The following is a 25,512-nucleotide window of genomic DNA, read 5'->3' as shown; positions in this document are numbered from 1 at the left end:
GCAGCCCGCCCTGTGACTACTGTATACAGCCAATAGCCGCATAGTGCGGCCAGAAGTCCCAAAGGCTATGGTGGCTGGCAGGGACAAAAAAGATCCAAAGGCAAAGCTCCATCCGCATACAGTATAAACTGTGAAGCCTAGAAATCGGTACATTTAATTTTAGTCGGTACAGACCGTTAAAAAACAATACAGTACCGGCTATATCTGTACAGTTGGAGGGTATGTAGTTCAGAGTATTGTCCTCTGATATATTTGTACATGTTAAGCATGTCTCCTCTTCATCATCTCTTTGACATCTCATGATTGCATCTTTCAAAACAAGGATACCGCTATGTCTGTAAGATATTGTATTGCCCCTAATTACCTGTATTTTGGAAGTGTCTGTAGTGTTGTGTCTGGATAGGGCGATACAACAGCCCACTGCTGTGATAATCTCATAAAGGCTTTACCCTTTCCGAGTACTAGTAACATCAACTACTTGAAGGTGACTATCACGTACATTCCCTCCCACATTTCCCAATTGTACTAAGCAATGAAGGGGCACTAACATCTGTATAGAAGATAACACAAAATGGAGTTTACCGTGGGCAGAAAATCCTAAATGTATCTCTCTGCATATATTAGCAGATATGCTAATGTCTAAGGAATCATAGATGCTGCAGTATGGATTTTGGGGATGATTCAAAGGTCTATTTTATGTATTGTTGAACTGATGTACTATCAAGGTTGATATAGTAAGTGGCCAAAGTTGAGACGTGATCCCGTGTGAGGTTGTGCATGTAATTTTGTAAATAAGGCAGCCTCACTCTAGCTTATTAAGTCTAGCACGAGAAGGTGTTTTATGTGTAGTGTAATCTCTCTGTCTCTCTCTCTTTTTCTCTCTCTGTCTCTCTCTCTCTCTATATATATATATATATATATATATATTAAAGCATAGGTAAGTATTTATAAATGTATACCATTTTTCTAAAACTAGTACATATTTTTTCCTGTTTGCAGAAATCAGTTTCTAAATCAGACTGTATAGACTTATGTGGAGCAGAAATTGAGTGGACGAGTGAAAGATCCAGTCGGAAGAATGTGTTCCAGGTAAAATCTTACTGTGATGATCTTTAAATGGGAAATCCTGCCTTGAGCATTGTTGTTTTCCAGTTAGATATATTTCTATTGCCCATAGATATGATACATATGGCTTATTGTGAGTCAGATGCACAAATGGATGTGTCTTTTGCAACAGTGGCATCTTTGTCCTTATGCTAACCCCGCAACAAAGTCCTTTGCTTATAAACATATGCATTTCGGAATGTGCAAGGACTGCAATGTCCACTATCAGCCTCCATAGACAGTGAAATAATACTTGGTGCATCTATAGACTCCCCATTGCTAGCATCATCCAAAACTGACATGTAAGTAGGACTTGTATGTAGTAAGTTGCTATGTGAGCAGTTCTGAGTCTATCGGGGGTATTCAATATGGGATTGCGACTGTCGGAACGTCGGAATCCCGGGACATATTGTTTGACCAACAGTAACTCGGCAGTCAAATTCCATGTTCCAGCTGTTGAGTGTCAGAAAGTCTGTGGTTTGTCAAAAACAGCGGCGGATTGTCAAAAAGTAGCTATGAATTTAACAATTCATGGCCATTTCTGACAAAACAGATCTGACATTAAAAAAAGTAAGATCTGACACCCTTAAATGCTGTCGTTAACGGCAACATTGAATAGGTGAGTGCCGATATTTCCGTTGTCGGGAAATATCGGCATTTATTGAATTCCTATGCAGATGTTTTCAGTGGCTTCACATTGGACTGGGCTGAAAGTCCCAAGGGGCAGTGCCATCTTAATAACATTATAGGCCCTGGACAAAGCCATGTTATGGGGCCCCTACCAACTCATTCACGGGAATAAGTTAAAGAAATTATCACTCGCAGTTCTACACCATCTGACTACATGCTTTTATGCAGTGAATGGCTATCAGTACTTTGATTGGGTGATAGCAACAACTATCCACCAATGAGCATGCTGACAGTCATTCACTGATGTTGGCTGGGAGGCATGCAGAGAATACTGCCTGGCCGTTCTGAATGTGTGTAATTCATACTGTAATCAGCATAGGCGAATCTAGAATTATGGTAATGGGTGGTCCCAAATCTAGACATAACAGTAGGGGGACCTTAGCGCGGCGCAGCCGCGCTGCAAAAAGGGGCGTGGCCTCATGGGAAGGAGGCGTGGCATCACAAAAAGGGGTGTGGTGTTACACTTTAGACCATACACAGTAATGCCCATAACACATTTTAGCAAACTATTACCCATTACACATAAAGCCACACGCCGTAATGCCACTTACACATAAGGCCACACACCATAATGCCCATTACACATTGTGCCACACATCATGATACCAATAACAAACTATATAACAAACCGTTATGCCCATTACATATTTGCCACATAAGTGCTACTTACCTACGTGCTCATTGCTAGGGGGTTCTTGCTTGATGGCACCATAGTACCCATTACACATGATGCCGCACACCATAGTACCCATTACACATGATGCCGCACACCATAGTACCCATTACACATGATGCCGCGCACCATAGTACCCATTACACATGATGCCGCGCACCATAGTACCCATTACACATGATGCTGCACACATAATGTCCCTTACACATGATGCAGCACACATAATGCCGCTTACACATGATGCTGCACAACATAATGCCCCTTACACATTAAGCCACACATTATGCATAATGCCCCCACATACCGCTACTTGTAGCGTCCCTTAAGCAATGCCCCCAAAAGTGCCACTTACTGTAAATTTTTATATGAGCCTTCGCTGCTGCTGCAGGGAGAGATGGAGAGCGGTGCAGCTGCTTCTATGGGGAGAGGAGCAGAGCGCATCGCAGAGCACACTCACACTCCCCTCCTGGTGTCCCCTCTATCCGAGTGGACATTTGAAATATTGTGCGCGCTGTTGTTGTGCGTGATGTCGAGGGAGCACGCCGGGCGCCGGCACCACATGATTAAAGGGGGGGGGGGGGCCGAGGTGAAAGCGGGAAGAAGAATTGGAGTGGAAGCTGCAGGGGTGACAGTCATTGACAGCTGGGCAGAGAGCAGGGGGCTGCCCGGCTGTATTCAGAGCACTGCAGGTCACGGCTGTTTGAAATAATACCCCTTTCACAACAGAAAATTCAGGGATTTACCCGGGAATATGGTCCCAGGATCATGCAGGGACATTCCCAGGCTGACACCTTATACACCAGCCTAGTCCCTGCATTTTCTGGTGTGAGGGGGAGAGACAACCACTTCCCTCTCTTTACCCCCCTTTAACCAACCAGCTATATCTTCAGAACCAACTAACCCATTTACATGAGACCAGTATCATATTGAAGAACTTTTGAGTTGGCTTCGAATGATTTTGGTCCCATGAAACTGGGCCAGTGGTTCCCAAACTGTGTGCCGTGGCTCCCTGGGGTGCCTCAGGACACATGCAGGGGTGCCGCAGCTTGGTGGTGCAGGACCAACTCAAATTATTAATGGTTAATTATTTATGAGCAAAACCAGTGCTGGTGGCTGCCAATGATAGAATGTGTACAAACAGAAACAAATCCTGCCCTTTACCACATAACTGCCGCTAAGAATCGCATATAAACCCAAACCAAATATTTTTTTTGGACCTAGGGGTGCCGTGAAAAAAATTCTGATTCTCTAGGGTGCCCTGAATCAAAAAAGATTGGGAACCCCTGAACTGGGCTGTTTGGTTACAGAGAAATCTGCCCTCAAAGAACATAAACAGTCATGAAATTACATTTAAGAAATGAAAGAAAACAAACGGTTTAACCTCAATACCCCTGGAACCAATTAACCCATATGGATCCAGCCTGGTATCAGATTGAAGGCCCAGCAATTTGGGTTTGACTGAGATCAACCTCGAGCTTCAGTGATGCCGAAGGGGGAACTGGCAGCCGTTGAACTGGGTGGGGGTTGGAATTAGCGGGTCCCATGTTATCCTATAGGGAAAATGTTCCAACTTTGCCTGGTCGTATCTCCGGTTCCCAGGGGGCTAGAGACACGGGGCTGGGCTCGTTGGAAAGCTCCATCCCTCAGCTACAAAATGGGCTAATGGGTGGTCCTGTGCACCCCCGGACCACCCCCTAGATTCGCCTATGGTAATCAGAGCAGCCAGTCAACATTCTCTACCTGCCTCTCAAGAAGCTACCGAGGCAACAGTCCTTGCTCGAAGGCCCCTAGAATCGTGGGCCTTTGGCAGCTGCCCAGTGTGCCTGCACAGTACTATAGTCCAGTCAAGGGGCGAAAAAAACACTGAGACACAGTTCTGCATGTGATTAACAGGAGAAAGTGCCTACAATGTGAATATACTGCCATGAGGATTACTGGGGGCTCACTGGGGGTGGTAGATGTTTTACTGGGGGCTACAGACCTGCAGCCCATGACTAAGATCCTCCACCGCTTCTAACAATTTTGTTCTTACTTTTTCCACTTCATAACTCAATTTCTTATTATGCTGTTTTATTAACTTTAAAATAATTCCAAAAGTATGTAATTTGTTAAAGGTTGTTAGGCGGTGTGCTAATTGGTTTCTGTTTACAATAAAATATATAATATATGCCGATGGTTATTGCATTATGTGCGTTATTTGCAACTATATAATCACTACATAATTTGCTTATTTGTAAAGGAATAAAAATACCAGATCCTGTGGCTCCTAGAGCTGTAAGATCGATGTTCTAGCGTACAATGTCCTTTCGTTTCATCTGGTCAAGAGCCTCATGCTTCTAGCATGATAATATAGCAATAAGCATTGTGTTCTTTCCTCTTATTTTGTTTCATTACCTACAGAGTAATGAAAGGCCACACTGAAACGAGGCAATAATTAGCCTAGCTGATGTGTTCTCTTATAAATGTCAGTAAAATTTCTTTGTTGAAATTAGCCTGAGTTTTCAATTTAAGACCATGAATTATTGATTATATATGGAAAATGACCACTGAATGATTTGGATAAGAGGAATCAGTGAAACGAAATTATACCTGTTAGCGATGTTTACATTTAAAATCCATTATATCAGAGGGGAGATATTAATTATAGCGACATAATGAGACAGAGTGCAGGTGCCTTTGCATCCAAATGTATTACAGCGTTCCGAGTTGGTTTAATAATACAGAGAATGTATTGCTTATTATTTTCTGTTAAATTAGCGCACACAGGGAAAAAAAAAGCTAAGGTGAAGCCCAGAACGTTGGGTACAGCAGAATGAGAAATAGACAAAGAGAACAATTACTTTCCTTTTAAATGCAATTACAAGTCTGTTTTCTGCCGTCACGTAAGGTTAGGGCTTTCCATCACGCTAGTGGTGAACGGGTGACGATTTATGGTACGATCACACGCCTGGAACATTTTTGCTAAGTGCACTTTGGTGTTTAGGCTGAAATTTAAGGCGCCGGCGATTAAAAGGATTACAATATAATCTTAAATAATCCTAACTGTCATTTACACAGAAACGGTGGTAATAACGAAATAAAACCGTGTTAAGGACCAGCTCCTGTGTCACTCAGCAGCTTAGATTGTTGTCATCCTGTGATTCCCTCACCAGGAAAAGAGCTTTAAAGGGGATCTCTGTACAATTTGGATTTTTTTTTTCTTTTTCTTTTAAGATGCATCCCTCAATTGATAATAAGTTGTATGTTTCTGATCATATTTTTATGAATTTGTTTTCTGGTGAAATGATAAGCACATATAAAAAAATAGTTTCTAACCTATCTACTTGTGAGTTGGTAATTTCAAGTGACATAGGCTTTTGATGACTCCTGATGTGACCAGCTTTACGCCTACCTGGCTACTTCAAATTCAGCTGTTTGCACTTCTTTCATTTGTCCTCCTACCTGCTGATGTACTGCGCCAAGTGCAAATTGTACCTTCCATATGGACTTATTCCTAAAACTAAATGAGTCCTTATAATATGTGTCTGCTAGTAAAACCTCTTATCTGCTCCTCTAATAAGGTCATTGAATCATAAGAAACTGGATTAGCAAAAAATGTCTGACATGCTCAATATTTTCTGCTTCCTAAACCTTAGAAAACTAGAGCTGCACCAAGTTCCTTACGCTGTCTTTTTTATGCATTTGCCTCCTTGGTCTTGTCTCAGCTGTTTGCCTTTCTGAATTCAATACATTTGACAGGTCACCAGGGAAGATCCCTGCATTGTATATGACCTTATTGTACATTTGGCCTCTGGTGAGAAAGTGCTCTGGGTCCTTTAACAAATGATCTTGGCACAATGAACTTATACCTTGAAGGGGGATATTTGTTGTTTCAATGTCGGTTAAATTTAACACATCAAATTAATTGACATAAAACAATGTTCTACTTTTGTTTGGTTGTCTTCTAGTTCTGATGCATTACATGTTGGTTATTAATTATATTACTATTAGCAATTATAATATTGTTGTGGCATACCTTAAAGCCTTTACACGTCTACATCTATCTATCTATCTATCTATCTATCTATCTATCTATCTATTTAACTATCTATAAATCTATGGTACTTATGTAGTAGACGGGCGCCCACTAAGCAATTTGCTTAGTGGGCTATTCTGCGTAGGAAAATCGCATTGCATGGGCCATTTTAAGGGCCATGTGATGCGATGTGATTTTCCTATGTCATTTATTCACTGCTCTCTTAGCCCCGCGGGATCGCATCGCACCTCCTGCAAAATCGCATGCGATCGCTTGCGATTTTATAGGGTGTACGATGCCATTACATTAGCTATACAATAATATCATTGTATGACATTGTATGACATACAATGAGGTTTTAGGAACCCCCCACTATCCACGCGACCCCGAAGTGTGGCGAGCGGTGGCGAAACGCGTCCTCCGATCTTTTCATACCCTTACTATCCACGTCGGCGTGGAGTTGATTTTATATAGTGTGGAGAGCGCAGCGAGCCACCGAGTCCGAATTGTACACTCGTCACACTTTGGGCTCGGTGGCTCGCTGCGCTCGCCATACTATATAGTATCAACTCCACGCCGATGTGTATAGTAGGGGTATGAAAAGGTCAGAGGACGCGGGGTGCGCTGCGCTCTCCATGCTTCGGGGTGGCGTGGATAGTGGAGGGTGCCTAAAACCTCTTTGTATGTCATACAATGTTATACAATGTCATACAATCATATTATTGTATATCTATCTATTATGCCTCGCACGGCCCTATAAATGGCCCATGCGATACGATGCGATTTTCCTAAGTTACCATACGTATGCAAATTGGGCGCCCATCTACCACATAAGTACCAAATCTATCTATAATAAAATAGGTCGATTGATCTTGCATATGGTTTAGAATTAGGCATAATACAGTAGATAGATGATAGATAGATAGATAGATAGATAGATGGATCAAAACATTTTTGGGCTTTGGATGCTTTTCCCATATGTGCTAAGCTCTGGACGCTGGGGCTGATTGATGCTGTAGTAAAGCCAATGCTGGTGTTACCCTATAGAAGCCTATGGGCTTCTTTTCACATTGTGATGTAGAGGGATCTGATAAGATCAGTCCCAGCATCCCCCATTCCTGTCGAATTGCTCTGAACATTTGCCGAATGGACTTCTGGGGCTGAAACCCATAAGTGTGGCCATTGCGAAGAACAGCTCTTATTGGGAGAGAGATGTCCTTCGTAATACTAATCACATATTTATTTATTAACAGGTTCTTAAATAGTGCTGCAAATTATGCTGCCCTTTACAAATGGAAATAGAGATAAACGGCGGTATTCAATGAGAATACCTGCGAGGTGCAGCGAATCCTTTTTAGTATTCGCTGCACATTCACCACGTTCCGGAGCCAGCGGGCTCCGGTATTCAACGTGTCAGGGGCTCGCTGCCCCTGACTGGCAAATATGAGCTCCTGCGGCGATTGCCGCAGGGAGCCTGAGGACGGTGCCAGGCAGAGAGATGGTAGTCTCTCTGCCTGCCCCAGAACTTTGTGGGGGGTAGGTGGGCTCCCCGGGTGCCAGGCAGCACAGGCTGCCCCCCGGGGGGTGCCAGCAGGGGAGCGTATATTCACTACACACGATCATAACGATCGGGTGCAGTGAATATATGAATATGTAATGAGCGGCTCGGCTCCGGCGCCCCCTGCTGGCTGCTGTGTAAAAGCAGCACATGAATAAAAATAGCATGCCCCTCCTCAGAATAAAATTCCTGATTTTTTGACACCAAATGTAAAAAACAAAACACTCGGTGAATCATGGTGAAAAAAACCTTGAAATGTATTCGCCATGTGGTCATTGAATAGGGTGATTCACCGTTTTAGTCAGAAATTCGCCAAACAGCACAAATTCGCCATAAAAACATGGCGAATCAGGCTCATTGAATACCGCCCAAAGCAGTTATGGTAGTTACAAACAATCATCTTCATGCAGAGTATAAAAAAATCTTTAACTTTGTCAAGTTACCTGGAATTCAATGATTCACTGTGTATGGATCCACCAATAATAACCAATTATGGCCATGAATGTTTGAATGAGGTTCTGCCAAAGAAGCGGTGAGCCAGTTCTCAGTGGCATTATGTGGCTGTTGTCCCTGGCTGACAATTCTAATGAAGCCCCGTGGCATCTGGCCAAATTAGATGCATATTCTGTGGTTTGAATATCGAGATATACAGTAGGTGCATGTAGCCACCTACAAGCTGCCCATACTCACAATGATATTTATAACCTTGGTGTTACAGAGGAATGGGGTAGATATATGAAGCAGTGATAAGGAAGGAGAACTTTCAGCAGGGCCCTCCTACCTCCAAGTCTGTCTGTTATTACCCAGTTTGTCTTATCACTGTCTACTATTGTAAAGCGCAACGGAATCTGCTGCGCTATGTAAGAAACTGTAAATAAAGAAATAATAAATAAGTGTTGGGTGTGGCTCAGTCGTGTCGACATGGACACCGAAACTTACCACCACGTCCCCTCGCATGGCTCATTGCGCTCGCCATGCTTCGGGCACAGTGCCTAGTTACGCTAGACACACTATTTTATTCTCCCACCATGCCCTAGTGGATGGTCGGGCATGAAATAATGCCTGTTGGCACACGTCGGGTCAAAAAAACAGTAAAAAGACCACATGTTGACCTAACCCATGTCTACCTAAAGTCTTATCGACCTTTTTTTTTAATTAAGTCTTTATTTATTTATTTATTTTTTTACGAACCAACAAAGACATTGACAAAATTACATATAACATATATTCTTGCGGGTACATCCCGTCCATTTACACACATAGTTTCATTGATACAAAATATCCTCTTACCCCCAAGTTAAACCCCCCCGCCCCCCCCCCCCCCTCCACCCGACCCGCCCTCATATAAAACAGTACTTTGGCCCGTTCCCGATCCAACCATGGAAGCATATGATCTTATCACTTTTTCACCTTTTCTCCGCAATAACTGTTTCCCATTGCTCTCGGACCATTAGTTTGCAGCATTATCATGAGAGATATGAACCCATTGGATAATCATAACCAATAATATATATGTATATGTAGTTTCTCTTAGACACGTTATAGACCCGGCCCTCGGGGCCATTTTTACCCTCTTTAATACCGAGGAAAGGCATTTTAAACCTATACTATACAATAATTAAGAGCCCAACTGCGCAGCCAAGAAAAAGGAGTGAAAAAAAAAGACAACAAGAAACATCACACGGAAAAAGTTCCTCTATCCTTATACTAGTGCATCACCATCTTTATAACTAACTTCCCTCGTGAGGCAAGTTGTAGGGTAGCGCATCAATTATTACTCAACTAAATCGCTACTAAATAATAGTGTACCATTTCTGATTGCAATCAAACACTATTGCAAATATATGTGTTTTCCTTCTTATCCAATTACTACTTGACTAAAATATTTAAAAAAAATAAAATAAAAAGAGAATAAAAAATAGATCCAAAAGATATAAATTCCAAATATGTGCCACACATTACTATTACTACCAACGCTAACATTTTTATCCATCATTCCTGGCTGAAGTTATATAATAACTCGACTTTTTCCACTGTCCCCATATCTTATCGAACTTTGGGGTTGCCCCCCTAGAAGCATACACGTATCTCTCATGCAAACAGGTACTGTTAACTAGACTCAACCATTCCATAATATTTGGTCCCATGGGGGCCATCCATTGTCTTGCGACTATGACCTTTGCTATAGCAGATACATTCTTAACCAGATATTTCCATTTGCCTGCGTTGACGCCCTCTTCCCAGACTCCCAATATCAGATTGGGTGCTGTGAGGGCACTACGAGGAACTCCCACACACACCAATATGTTAACAATCTCGTCCCAAAAAACTTTCAGGACTTTGCAGTCCCATAAAAGATGCCAGAAGGATCCCAATTCAACCTTACACTTCGGGCACCTATCAGAGTGGGAGCTCTAAAACTTTTTCAGCCTCAACGGTGTTATGTAACTTATGTGTAAAATATTAAATTGCACCTGCCGGATGCTTATTGATGTGGTGGCATCACTCGGGGCTGACAACCTCCCGCCACTCCAGTTGAGCAACTTGCGAAATATCCACGACCCAGTTATCTTTTAACTGTAGCAACTCCTCACTCTGCCTATAGGATTGCAGAAATCTATACAGTTTAGACCAGCGGTAGCTCGCCGGGTGTTTTAGAGTAGCTCGGGGACTCCAGTCCACGCTGCCGCTCGTGTAATGGCGGCGACTGGGCAGGGTGAGCGCGACCGCCTCTAAGCGCCATCAAGCGGCACAGGCGCAGCAGCAGCAGCATGCGCCTCGCGGCATCTAGCACAGCAGGAGCACGCGTGGGCGGAGTCCTCCTGCCACGCATTGGCCGTGTTGGTGTGTATGCGGTAACACGGCGGCGTACTGGCGACAGACTACAGAGAGGGACCCTGGAGTGACTGACAGCCCGTGAAAGGGAGCGAAGGGAGAGGTTTCCCCAGCAGCGCACGGACCTGAGTGTGAGTTCCCGCCCATCACCGCGCACTGTTTGTCCACGGGTTGCCGCACTTATCGACGCCACAGGTATAATGGGCATCATGTGTATGGCATATGTTTAATTAAACATATGCCACACAAATAATGCCCATTAAACATATGCCCCACACCTTGATACTCATTAATTAATAATCATCAAGGTGTGTGGGGCATATGCCACACACGATGCCACACACTTGATGCTCATTAATAATAAGCTTCACGCTGTGGGGCATTTGTATAATGGGCATCATGTGTGTGGCATATGCCCCAGATACCTTGATGATTATTAATTAATGAGCATCAAGGTGTGGGGCATATGTGTAATGGGCATCATTTGTGTGGCATATGTTTAATGAGCATCACAGTGTGTGGCATATGATTAATGGAGCATCACGGTGAGGCATATGTATAATGGTGCATCACGGTGTGGGGCATATGATTAATGGAGCATCACGGTGTGGCATATGTATAATGGAGCATCACGGTGTGGCATATGTATAATGGTGCATCACGGTGTGGGGCATATGATTAATGGAGCATCACGGTGTGGCATATGATTAATGGAGCATCACGGTGTGGCATATGTATAATGGAGCATCACGGTGTGGCATATGTATAATGGAGCATCACGGTGTGGCATATGTATAATGGAGCATCACGGTGTGGGGCATATGTATAATGAGCATCACGGTGTGTGGGGCATATGTATAATGGAGCATCACGGTGTGGCATATGTATAATGGAGCATCACGGTGTGGCATATGTATAATGGAGCATCACGGTGTGGGGCATTTGTATAATGAGCATCACGGTGTGTGGGGCATATGTATAATGGAGCATCACGGTGTGGCATATGTATAGTGGGCATCACGGTGTGTGACATATGTATAATGGGAATCTCTGTGTGTGGCATATGTATAATGGGCATCACGGTGTGCGGCATATGTATAATGGTGCATCACGGTGTGGCATATGTATAATGGAGCATCACGGTGTGGGGCATTTGTATAACGGAGTATCACGTTGTTGGGCATATGTATAATGGGCATTGTGTGTGTGGCATATGTATAATGGAGCATCACACTGTGGGGCATTTGTATAATGGAGCTTCACATTGTGGCATATGCATAATGGAGAATCACATTGTGACATATGTATAATGAGCATCACGGTGTGTGGCATATGTATAATGGTGCATCACGGTGTGGGGCATTTGTATAATGGAGCATCACGGTGCGGGGCATATTTATAATGGGTATCACGGACTGCACTATTGTGGTCATGTGTATCTGGCACTGCAATATTGAGGGCATATGTGTATCACACCCCCATTTTCCATGGCCGCACCCCATGTGGCTACAGCTCTTAGAGAGCTGACCATGCCCCCATAGCGGAAAAAATGGGGGATGTAGCCTCGCAGGAGTTCCACGGTAGTAGCTGAACCCTCTAATTTTTGATGCGTGCCTTCGGCACGCGTAGATGTCTCTTTTCCTCTGCCTCCAGTGTTGGGAGGTATGTTTGTGACATATTGGACATTGCAGTGTGTGCCATATTATGTCTGGGGCATTGCAGTGTGTTTTTTTTTATATTATGCAGATTTTTAAAAATTTTTTACTTTAGTAGCTCTTCGGGCGGTTTATTTTGTCGCGAGTAGCTCCCGACCCAAAAAAGGTTGGAGACCACTGGTTTAGACAATCTCTTCCCCCCGTTCAGTTGCTTTATAAATTTCTTACAGGGCGATTCTACAATTTCTGTCAACCTCGTCCCCTCATATTGCTGCATAGCGCTTCTAACCTGTAAGTATCTAAAAAACATGTGTTTGGGAATATTAAATTCTAATTGTAACTCTCTAAAGGATCTGATATTACCTTCCTGGCAAAATTGGCCAATCGATGTTAACCCATATTTCCCCTAGGCTGCTCCACCCTGTTGTGCTTTGATTCCCCTAAGAGCGACTAGCGATAAAATGGAGGAATCCGGGTCTAAGCCCTCATATCTAGTTGTTCTGCTCACCCATTTCCAAATTTAGCTGCTTGAATTATAACAGGAGGCAAATTACCTCGTAGATCTCCTGTCAGCAATCTCTGGAGAGGGGAAAGGTCTGGCTCGACAGATTCTATCATCTTGCCCAACTCCGCCGTAACTACGCTTTCCCGGATCCATGAACACACATGTGTCAGCTGGGACGCCATATAATACACCTTCATATTTGGAACTGCCAGTCCCCCAAGTCTTATCGACCTTACTGCAGGTTGACCTAAAGTCATCCCGACCTAAACTCATGTTGACCTATCTGCTTGTCGACCTAGTGGTGTCGATCTAATGCTTGTCGACCTACTTGGTGGTGATCCAATGACCGTATCCCAAAGTGATACAGTGCCTGGTACTTTATTACCGGCCAATCAGCTGGTGTTTTCTAAACCATCGGGAGTTTGTGGTGATATCGTAAATAAGTGTTTATTTGTAGATGGAAGAGGCGGCACTCAAATGTGCAAGTGGAAAACCTTGACAAAGGGGTGATTAAGACCCCGAAACGTTGGTCCTTTCTTTTGCCACAATACACTTTTGAAAAATCCCATTTGAGTGCCGCCTCTTCCATTCCTCTACCTACCTGTCCTGGAAGGCACCGGGGTATTCGGACCCAGCTGCGGGAGTGCCAGGCCTTCTCCATTTTCTATATATATATATATATATATATATATATATATATATATATATATATATATATATATATATATATATATATATTTATATATATATATAGCACCAGCATACTCTGCAGCATTTTTTTTGTATTATGCATCTTCAGTATATACAGTATCATCCTCTTCCTCATTAATCTTTTCATAACCTACTCATAAAATCATTTCATTTCAATAGGATTATCCTATCTACCTCAGACAGTAAATCACATTGTATAAATCAAGCCTTACTTTAAGCAAAAGTATGGTGCATTCTCTACGAAGTGGCAGCCATTATTGCTCATTTACTCTCACCCACTGAATATCCATTAATGAGGGATAATGGATGGCGCACTTTACTCACTGCACCACCAACGGATGATTTATTATTCTGCAGATTAGTGTGTTTTCCTCAAAGCATGGCAGCAATGTATACACCAAGCTGTACATTACATTTCCACTGGCCAGTTTATATATACAAATGTTGGTGCCAAAATGAGACCTGTTTCCGGACACTCATTAACATTTCATTTAACCTCTTCTATTCAAAATAAGCTTATTCTTTTTATCATTTGTGTCTTGTTATTGATCAGTTACATCACGCGACTGTTACAGAATACTGTACTGTACTGTACTTGCTATTGCCATAAGCCTTTAACTATATGGAATACTTAATAGAATGGAAGGGGTCTGAGATGTAGTAGGAACCCCAGAATCATTAGGGATTTTAATCATGTAAACTCAATTTTTTATTTCTTATTTCAATAATGGTTTAAGCCACCTATGCTAATCTTCCTCATGCCCTTACCTATATCCTGCACCTCTCATCCCTCCTTCCCTCTCTCTCCCCTGCACCTCACTCCCTCCATCTCTCTCTCCTGCACCTCACTCCCTCCATCTCTCTCCTCTGCACCTCACTCCTTCCATCTCTCTCCTCTGCACCTCACTCCTTCCATCTCTCTCCTTTGCACCTCACTCCTTCCATCTCTCACCACTGCACCTCACTCCTTCCATCTCTCTCCCCTGCACGTCACTTCCTCTATCTCTCTCCCCTGCACCTCACTCCCTCTATCTCACACCACTGCACCTCACTCCCTCAATCTCTCCCCCCTGCACATCACTCCCTCTATCTCACACCACTGCACCTCACTCCCTCAATCTCTCTCTCCTGCACCTCACTCCCTCCATATCTCTGTCCCCTGCACCTCACTCCTTCAATCTCTCTCCCCTGCACCTCACTCCTTCCATCTCTCACCACTGCACCTCACTTCTTCCATTTCTCTCCCCTGCACCTCACTCCTTCAATCTCTCTCCCCTGCACCTCACTCCTTCCATCTCTCACCACTGCACCTCACTCCCTCCATCTCTCCCCCTGCACCTCACTTATTCCATCTCTCTCCCCTGCACCTCACTCCCTCCATCTCTCACCCCTGCACCTCACTTCTTCCATCCCTCTCCCCTGCACCTCACTCCCTCCATCTCTCACCCCTGCACCTCACTTCTTCCATCCCTCTCCCCTGCACCTCACTCCCTCCATCTCTCACTCCTGCACCTCACTTCTTCCATCTCTCTCCCCTGCACCTCACTCCTTCCATCTCTCAACACTGCACCTCACTCCCTCCATCTCTGTCCCCTGAACCTCACTCCTTCCATCTCTCACCACTGCACCTCACTCCCCCATCTTTCTCCCCTGCACCTCCCTCCCTCCATCTCTGTCCCCTGCACCACACTCCTTCCATCTCTCACCACTGCACCTCACTCCCCCATCTTTCTCCCATGCACCTCACTCCCTCTATCTCACACCACTGCACCTCACTCCCTCCATCTCTCTCCCCTGCACCACACCCCCTATATGTCCTCTGTATTATACTCCCTCCTACCATTTCTCACTGATCACTTTATGCCACCGTATTATACACACTCCTTCCATTTCTCATCCCTGCGCTTCTTGCTTCTGCATTATACTCCCTCCTTCCGTCTCTTACCCCTACAGTACATGTTACTCCAACCTTCCATCTCCCAACCCTGCCTATCACTTCTATTACTTGTCCCTGTGCTCTGCTCCCTCATGCCATCACTCTCCTATGAACCTCATCCCTCCTTCTATTTCCCAAACCCTGTAACTCACTACCTCCTGCCAACACGTCCCTGGGACCTCGCTACCTCCTGCCAACACTCACATTGGGACCTCACTCGCTCCTGCCATCACTCCCCTAGGAGCTCACTTCCTCCTGCCATCACTCACCCTTGGACCTTACTCCCTCCTGCCAACACTCACCCTGGGACAACACTCGCTCCTGCCATCACTCACTGTTGGATCTCACAACCCTCATGCCATCACTCTCCCTTGAACCTCATCTCTCCTTCTATCTCCTAACCCTGTACCTCACTCCTTCCTGCCATCAATCCCCTTGGACCTCACTCCCTCCTGCCAACACTCACCCTGGGATCACACTCGCTCCTGCCATCATTCACCGTTAGATAAAATTTCCTTTCTCCATCACTTACTGTGGGACCTCACTCCCTCCTGCCAACACTCACCATGAGATCAAACTCCCTCCTGCCAACACTCACCCTGGGACCTTACTCCCTCCTGTCAACACTCACCCTGGGACCTTACTCCCTCCTGCCAACACTCACATTGGGACCTCACTCGCTCCTGCCATCACTCCCCTAGGAGCTCACTCCCTCCTGCCATCACTCACCCTTGGACCTTACTCCCTCCTGCCAACACTCACCCTGGGACAACACTCGCTCCTGCCATAACTCACTGTTGGATCTCACAACCCTCATGCCATCACTCTCCCTTGAACCTCATCTCTCCTTCTATCTCCTAACCCTGTACCTCACTCCTTCCTGCCATCAATCCCCTTGGACCTCACTCCCTCCTGCCAACACTCACCCTGGGATCACACTCGCTCCTGCCATCATTCACCGTGAGATAAAACTTCCTTTCTCCACCACTTACTGTGGGACCTCACTCCCTCCTGCCAACACTCACCAAGAGATCAAACTCCCTCCTGCCAACACTCACCCTGGGACCTTACTCCCTCCTGCCAACACTCACCTCTGCACCTCATCCCTCCTTCAAGTCATCTGCCACCAGGCTCCTGCACCCAAGGAGGCCCCTCTTCTCCCCTGAAAATTTGAATCTGCTCCCCACCGCTCCCCGCCATTTTGCTGATACGAACACACGAGCGAGTGAGATGCTCGCACGTCCTAGTCAGTCAGTCTGCAGTAATCATACACTACAGAATAAGGGCTTATTCAGGTTCGCGTGCCCCCCCCGCGTATTCACACAGCGAGAAGGGGGGCGGCGTATGTGTGGGCTGCGGCTGGTGGACTTGCAAGGCTGCAAAATTTGCTCGCGCGGGGGGGCGTCTGGGGGGGGGCGTCCGGACGGAGGTATGGTGCTGTGCCGCTGTGGGCCCGGACAAAATTTCTAGTGGCGGCCCTGAGCCCAGGACTTACTCGGTGGCTGCGATAGAAACAGGCTGTCCAAACCCGGGGCCTGGAGCTGACGTCACATGATTTTCCCCTAAACGCCTGGGCATGCCTGCATTTTTCCTGACATTCCCAGAAAATGGTTGGTACCACCTCCAAACAATGGCTTCATGTCAATCAACTTGGGTATGGCCAGTGATGAAAAAGGTAGCAGGATTTTATTGCAGGACAGCCTCACTCATGGGAACTAAGGGCCCTACGCATGCGCAGTCTAACGATAGTCACTCGGCCTGCTAATTTGCAGCTGTGCAATCAGGTCTGAATCATAGTTCCTCTACAGAGCTGTAACTTTGGAGTTAATCTTGGACAGATTTGACCAGAAACTTCATTTTAATGGGCAATCTATTTCACAGACCAGTCTAAGAGGCCGATTTAGACCTGTTCGTACAGGTTCAAATTTGTCCCCTCCTCCGATAATGGGGGGGGGGTGCACATTTGCATAGTTGCTCATGCGCTTGCGTAAATCTCCAGAGCGGACGTATTCAGCGAGTTTTACAAAACTGTGGGCATTTACAAACAACGGTGGGCACACCCATGGAAACGCTGGGCGGACACCTGCGAATGCTGGTGTGCCCCTGCTTGCTTGGGGTGGTGGATGATGTCACATGACATCAGCGCACCGATCCAAATTTGTACGGAACTGCTCATGAGAAATGTAAGTATAGGCTTTCTTTTCTTTACGAACAGCGGAGAAGTCAATCGATGGTGAGCAACCATCAAATGATTTCTCCTCTGTGGACATATGCGAACGCCTGGTGGGAGAATAATATAGTATGCCTCACTATGCTCGGCTCATTATTTTATTCTCCCACCAGGCCCTAGTGGATGGTAGGGCATGAAATACTGCCTGCCGGCACAAGTCGGGTCGAAAAACAGTCAAAAACCCCATGTCGACCACTTGACTGTCAACCTAGACCATGTCGAGCTAATGCTTAGGTCGACATAATGACCAGTCGACCTAAAGCCATGTCGACCTTGACCCATATCGACCTAGAACTATGTCGACCTAATGGTGTCGACCTAATGGTGTCGACCTAACGATTGTCGACCAACTTGCTGTAGATCAAATGACCGTATCCCAGTTCAATGTAATCAAACAAATATTACCTTACTGTAGATCCCAAATCCATTGTTACTTAACCTAAAGTAACACTGAATGTTTGCAAGTAACGTGACCATGGACTGTTATATACTGTATACTGTAGTTTTGTAGTATGTGAGTAATGCAGTCAGGTAGTGTGGAGTTACTGTAAGTGAAGGGATTCACATTGGGTATAGAATAAGGTCATCTTTTAATACTGTATATGGCCATTCAAGATTTGCAGTCAAATGTTTTTACAATATTTTAATTTTAAATGCCCAATAAAATGAAACTTATTATATATATAGCGTTAAGTAAATAAGGTTGTGGTATATGTGCCACCATGAAGGGTAATTAATATTTACTCCACCAAAAGAGGAGAGAAGAAGACCACGCATGCATTCATGCTATACCTCTAACATACCTCCCAACTGTCTTGCTTCCCGCGGGAACGTCCCATTTTTTGGGGACGTTCCCGCGTCTCGCCCAGGGTCGCCCCTGTCATCTGTGAATAGACACTGTGCGCGTCTTTTTATGCCCCCATAGCGGCAAAATGGGGCGAGGCCTCACAGGAGCATTACGAGTATAGACCACGCCTCCACTAGGCCATGCCCCCCAAATTTTGGGCACACCTACAGCACCTGCGAGCGTTCATCCTCGACCCTCCTCAAAAGTTGGGAAGTATGCCTCTAATGATGAAAGCACGGGAAGCCAACCACTGTTTAATGTAAATGATAAGAGCAGGTGGTCAAAGAACTTTGTAATGTAAACCATGTTGCAATGCAAGGGGTATTGGTGTAACCATAATGGATGCAAGGTGTGTGGTGCACATGGGCACCTGGCTCCAGAGGGGCCCACACATTGTACACCCTGTACACATTTAATTCTATGTACCACTTCATCAGCCCAGTGCTGGTTGCAAAGATGCAAATATCACTGGGAAAATGACCACCATGTCCATTTTCCAGTGATTCGCTTATGCACACGGACCTTCTCCTAGCAATGAAGGCAAATACATTTATTATTTTGCATAATAATAATAATAATAATAATAATAATATTTATATAGCGATTCTCTGCTAATACGACTTGAAGTGCTTTCCATGTGCCTATATTTGTGAATACTGGCGGCTGTTGCATGTAGCCCACATATAGTAGGCATTTTATTTTTACACTGCAATTTAGATTTCAGTTTTTACATATCTCTCAAATGTTAATCTCTTTGCACATTATAAATGTGCGCAGCATGGTATTACAAGGTGCACAGTTACTTGCTCTTTCTGGCTTATTCCCATCTCAGAGCCAGTCCCTAGTCAGGGCCGGTGCAATGCCTCTAAGCGCCCTAGTCAAATTTTCAGTGTATGTCCTACCTCTCCCCCCCCCCCCCATACCTGGCACCTCATGAGACTGAAGCCGCCGCTGACATCCATGCTGCGGGGGGGGGGGGGGGGGGGGGTGCTGCAGGCTGCCACCGCTGACCTGCTCCATGGGGGGGAGGTGCGGGAGCTACCTGAAGCCACCGATGAGCCGGACATCCACGCGGGGCCGACCTGCTCCAAGTGGGGGGGGGGGGGACACGTGCGGGAGCTACCCGCAGCAACCGCGGCGCTGAGCCTGACATCCATGCTGGGGGGGGGGGGTAGTGCTGCAGGCGGCTGCCGCCGCCGACCTGCTACACACGGGAGTGTAGGCTACTCGTGGCTGGGGCTGGATATAGTGCTGCGTGCCCTGGCCGGCTGAGATGATAAATGGGCTGGTGGTGGATGTTTACCTGCTCTTTGTGCGGCGTGCGGCTTCTTTCCAGAAACTCAGTGCCGCCCTCCATTGGCCGGCGTCCTAGGCAAATTCCTAAAGCTGCCTAGTGGTGGCGCCGGCCCTGTCCCTAGTACACATATAGGAGAAAATTAGCACTTACGCTGCTTGTCACGTGCAGACAAATACATTTATTCAATCCCCAAGCTCCTACCACAAACTGCGCAAGCGCCAAACCACGCGAGTGGCGATGACCTATCACCCATCTTGGTGCAGATGGCTGTATGTTATCACCAGAAGTCTGCAAACAATGTCTTTCAAGTAAAGTTCTTCCTCTGTTTGCTTATTTTGACCTATAAAACTTCTAGTGAAGGGCAGCGCAGAGCCTACATATGTACACGTGAAGTGAAACACGTGCCTTTTGTAAAATTATACGAATCATTTAGCTTTTGACAGTGACAGCGGAGCTTTCAGAAACCGCAGATGTTGTTTGTCCATCTGAAATAAAAATATTTATTTTGAGCCACAGGCAAGTTCTTTGTTTCAGAAAATAGAGCACAACTGCAGTTAATGCTTAATGTGCATATGAAGCAATTTTGTCAAGGATGGCAGCCGTGAGACGATCAGAGCCAAATAAATATCAAGACTGTCACTACTGGGGAAAAGCAGGATAGACTAGAAAATGTACCTCGCTCTGAATCCTACTACTAACAGTTCCACCTAATAGAAGTGTATTCATTTCAAGAACACATTTTTTCGGCATTTTTAGGCTAAAATCTAAGTGTATGGCTGCGTTAACCTCATCTTCTTGCACACTGCTGCCATCTTGTGGATCATAGGCAAATCCTTGTATGCTGCTGAAAATGTAAAAACTGCTAAATGATCTGCTCATTCCACAAATGGGAGCAACATTTTACATGTTTCTCAGGATAAAAATTGAACCAAAGTGTCTCCATTCTGCTTAACTTCAATTTACCAATACAGGACCGACTATTTTATATGAAATTAGTTTTTTTTTTATTACACATTTTTTCACAGTATTTATACATTCCGTACATGTCCTCTAACGAGTGTACTGTAGTTTGGAGTATATTTTCCAATCACAGTGAAGCCACACCTCCTTCTGTATTCTAAAGGTGGCCAAACACAACTGTGCTGTCAGGAAGGGGGCCACGTTGGAGGTTGGACGTGCAACGAATTCTGAGGGCCAAAAAATCAGGTGAAAGTGACCAAATTGGATGTGTTTCAAACCCAATCCAATACGCATCGGATTGGATATCAAACACATCCGATTTGGCCACTTTCCACCTGATTTTTCGGCTGGATTCCATCTGACTTGGGTGAAAAGTGGCCAAATCAGATTAGTGTATAGGGCCTTTAGAGCACTTGTTTGAGTTATTTGCAGTGGTGAGAGGGACACATTGGCTACCTATGAGGAATTTCATCTCCCATTTGTGACCAACTCTGCACTGCAGCGCTGCATCTGGCTTGAAAGGTGCCTGTAACAGAACTCTGCATCCAGATTCGCTACTTCAGTATTGGCCGGGACGAACTTTGGGCTGCCCAGTGGGTACTAGTGGGCACACAGGGGGCACCGGAAGCCGCTCAGGAGGACATTATCCTCATTAACAGCTGCTGCAAACATATTACAGTAAGGAGCAGGTGGCCTTGTGCGCACTCAAGAAAAAATCTCTCCCCATAGCATACCTCCCAACATTTGCGATGCGGCAGTCAGGACCAAAGTCGCTTTAGCTCCAAAAAAAGGGTTGTGGAGTTACAGTGATGATTCACCCATAAGTGACACCTTCATATTCATCACTATGGGGGTATACTCAATGCTCTGTAAGCTGTTAGTCATGCCCACCCACAGCCCCTCTGCCTCCTAGGAATATAAGAGTAGTGAGTGACAAGGGGACTTCCAAATGCCACCCCACTGGGTTACCCTGCTATCGGAGGGTGGGAAACGTTCACAAACACAGGACTGAAAATCGTCACGGTTGGGAGTTACACCATAGGTGCCTGCTGCTAGGGACATTGCTATGTGATCTGCAGGAAGCTTCCTGTTTATATGACACCACATCATTCTGTAGAGCTTTCCAGTGGGGAAAGAACCGTGGTTCTCAAACTCGGTCATCAGGACACCACACAGTTCAGGTTTTCCAGGTCTACCGACAGGTGCCCTCGTTAGTTTGATTTGTATTTGTATTAGTAATTTTGTTTCTGTGCAGGGTAAATACTGGCTGCATTATTTTTACACTGCAATTTAGATTTCAGTTTCAACACACCCCACCCAAATTTAACTCTTTCTGCACATGTTACATCTGCCCCACCTGCAGTGCACATGGTTTTGCCCATTTTCCAAACAAAATTGTATCTGAATAAGGGCCTATGTGGGGTCCTGAGGAACAACTTTGAGAACCTGTGCATTATACTATTAAACCACATGGCAATGCCAAAATGATGTCATTTAATGTAAACTGCTTCATCCAAACTTGGACCATGAACTTTCTCAAGTCCAAAGCACTTTTATGTGCTGTTATTTTATCTTTATGCAAGTATCTAAATTCTAGAGTAAGAAAAATAATTAAAAATAAAATAAAACACATATACAACTTAAAAAAATAGCAATGTGGGGCGAAACTAGATGGACCCCTAATACTGGGAATTTCTGGGCCAGCAAAGCATATGTATTGTGTCTGTAAGGGATCTAGAATTTAGTTTATTCGTACAATGTCATCAAGTGTATATTTAATATGAATATCAGTGAAAACTGCTTGTGTAATGCCTTGCAGTTACATCTGGCACCCTTAGGGTTAATGCATTTTATTTCATCCCACAATGCGGAGATATTCAAGTCTTCTTGTTAGTCTCTTTATAAGCGGTCAGTGATCACCAGGGAAAAGGCAGGTGATATTTCAATAACAGAGAAGCAGCTCTCATTACTGTGGAATGTGGAGGCCTCTCGGCTGCAGGGATCTGAGAGCAATTTGATTGCAGTAATACACGATTTAATGCACCTGTTTTCCGGCTGGTAATCTCTGTTTGTGTTGTGTAAAAACAATCATTTGTTCAACTATTCAAATGACAAATAATAAAATGTGATTTCAGTTTTACAGTTTAAAAATCCAATATGTTTTTTTATCAGAAGAACATGTAGGTAAAAAAACATCATGTTATACATCTATAAAGTAAATAATAATAATAATAATAATAATAATAATAATAATAATTATTATTATTATTATTATTATTATTATTATTATTATCATCTTCATTTTTATCCCAACATGACCCTCTCCAGGAGGGATACACTGCTCTGCTCCTTTTTACTTTCCTCTCAATGGCCCTTATTCTGATTCGGACGGTACGGCCCGCGTGCGGCCGTACCGCCGATGTTTTTATTCTGCACATGCGCAGAGGTCAATCTGCGCATGTGCAGCCCCCTTCGCCGCAGACGTATTTCGTCCGCCGCAAAGGGGGCGTATAGGGGCGTGAGGGGCTTCATACCCTCATTTCCCTATGTGTACGCCCCGCGTTTCATGGGCGTTCCCATGCAAACGCGGGGCGTATGCATGGTAATGAGGGTATGACGCAACTCATGGGGGCGGAAAGCTGACGTCGCCGGATGTCAGCTCTCAGCCCCCATACAAGCTATCACACGGACGATTGTCCGTGTGGTCTCAGCTTGCGGGAGCTGCTGGGGCGTGCGGACCTGCCTTCGATGGTCGACGACCATCGAATGCAGGGGGCAGCTCCCACCATGGTGGAGGCGTACGCCTCCACCATTTTTATGCGGATCGCCAGCCGTCCGTGTACGGACGGCCGTGGCGATCCGTCTCGTGGGCGGGGATTGGTTTGTGCGGCCGGAGCACCGTGTGCGGCTCCGGCCGCACCAACCAGAATAAGGGCCCATGTATGGTTACCATCATCTGTGGTGAAAGAACTTTCTTAGCCAGAGGCAGAACTCTGGGAGGCAATGGAGTCATCTGTCTCAAGGCTCCTGCTCCCAAGTGAGCACCTCTCCACCCCTGTGAGTTTGAACCATAGATGTCACACTCTTTTTATTTTAAACATACTGTAATGTTCATTACATACTGTACATACAGTACATGCATACATATATTTATATAGGGTGGTGTGTGGGCATCCCTCCCAACATGACCCTTTCCAGGAGGGACACAATGCTCTGTTTCTGGGCTTCCCACGTAATGTATGATTACCATCACCTGTGGTGTAACACCTTGCTTACCCATTTACCTGTTTAAAACAGGTGATGGCAATCATACTGTACATTAAAAGGAAAGTCCAGAAACAGATCAAAAAGAGGGTCATGTTGGGAGATATGTGTGTGTACGTGTGTGTGTGTGGGGGGGGGGGGGGGGGGGGGGGGCGGGGGTCACCAATATTTATCTTGCCTCCGGGCAACTGGGATGAATTTACGCCACTGTTCTTAGCCATTAACCTGTTCAACACAGGTGATGACAATCATACATTAAGACGAAAGTCCACGAGCAGAGCTTTGTGTCCCTCCTGGAGAGGGTCATGTTGGGAGGTATGTTATTATTATTATTGTTATTATTGTCATTATTATATGGTATGCTATTAGCTTTTTGTCTGATGGATATTATTAGGATATCTAATTAACCCAATCAGTGGTGGTTTTTTTTTATAGGTAGCGCTCCCAACTGGGTGAGTTTTTTTAGAGGGAGCGCTCACTAAAAAAACCCACCACTCTTTCTTCCAGGGCCGGGCAGTGCCGCCGAACACTGTCAGCCGCTGCTCGACCCTTCCCCCGGCAAGTCGGCGTGATGTTACAGTCACATCACAGACACTGACAGTCACTCGCACACAGCCGGGAGGGGGGAGGAGGCGTGGCCTAGCAGCCGAAGACGGGCAGCGCTGAGAGGGCCCTGCTTGTGAGAGCTTACATTCTAAATGGGATGGTCAGACAGATAGGAGTGACACAGAAGGGGTAGAAGTGAGCATAAACAGAAGGGATTCAGTATTAAATCCCGGTTGTCGGGATCCCGGCGTTCAGAATCCCGACACTGGAATCCCGACCGCCGAAATCCCGACAAGGGGGGGACGTGGATCGCCCCCCCCCTTGCGGGCTCGCTGCGCTCGCCACGCAGCGGGCCCGGTGCCTCGCTGCGCTCGGCACACTAATTTATTCTCCCTCCGGGGGTGTCGTGGACACCCCCGGAGGGAGAAAGTGTCGGGATTTCAGCGGTCGAGATTCCAGCGTCGGGATTCTGAACGCCAGGATCCCGACCGCCAGGATTTACACTGCATCCCAACAGAAGGTTAGAATGAGAGATGGCTTGGTTTTATATGGTAGTGTGAGAAGATAATCAGTTTAGACATTTTAAGTCCAATAGAGGGTACACATGGTGAGATATGCACTATTCTTCTATTTGATTTTACTTATAGAAGCAAAATCGAAATCAAATAGAAAATCAAATGAGTATT

At 45.4% G+C, this 25,512-nt stretch overlaps 1 protein-coding gene across 1 annotated transcript in view; it reads left to right on the top strand.

Moving 5' to 3' along the window:
- ARHGAP15 (Rho GTPase activating protein 15) overlaps nt 1-25,512 on the top strand; it is a 579,674-nt gene that overhangs the window by 124,774 nt on the left and 429,388 nt on the right. Inside the window, exon 7 of the mRNA XM_083153856.1 lies at nt 1,000-1,089. Within this exon, the coding sequence (XP_083009982.1) occupies nt 1,000-1,089 (90 nt within the window). The remainder of the gene's footprint in view (nt 1-999; nt 1,090-25,512) is intronic.

Source organism: Crinia signifera, chromosome 7 (genome assembly GCF_055691185.1).
Source record: "Crinia signifera chromosome 7, ASM5569118v1, whole genome shotgun sequence".
Taxonomy (NCBI): domain Eukaryota; kingdom Metazoa; phylum Chordata; class Amphibia; order Anura; family Myobatrachidae; genus Crinia; species Crinia signifera.
The sequence above is the reverse complement of the archived record's forward strand: the minus strand, read 5'-3'. Positions and strand labels throughout refer to the sequence as shown.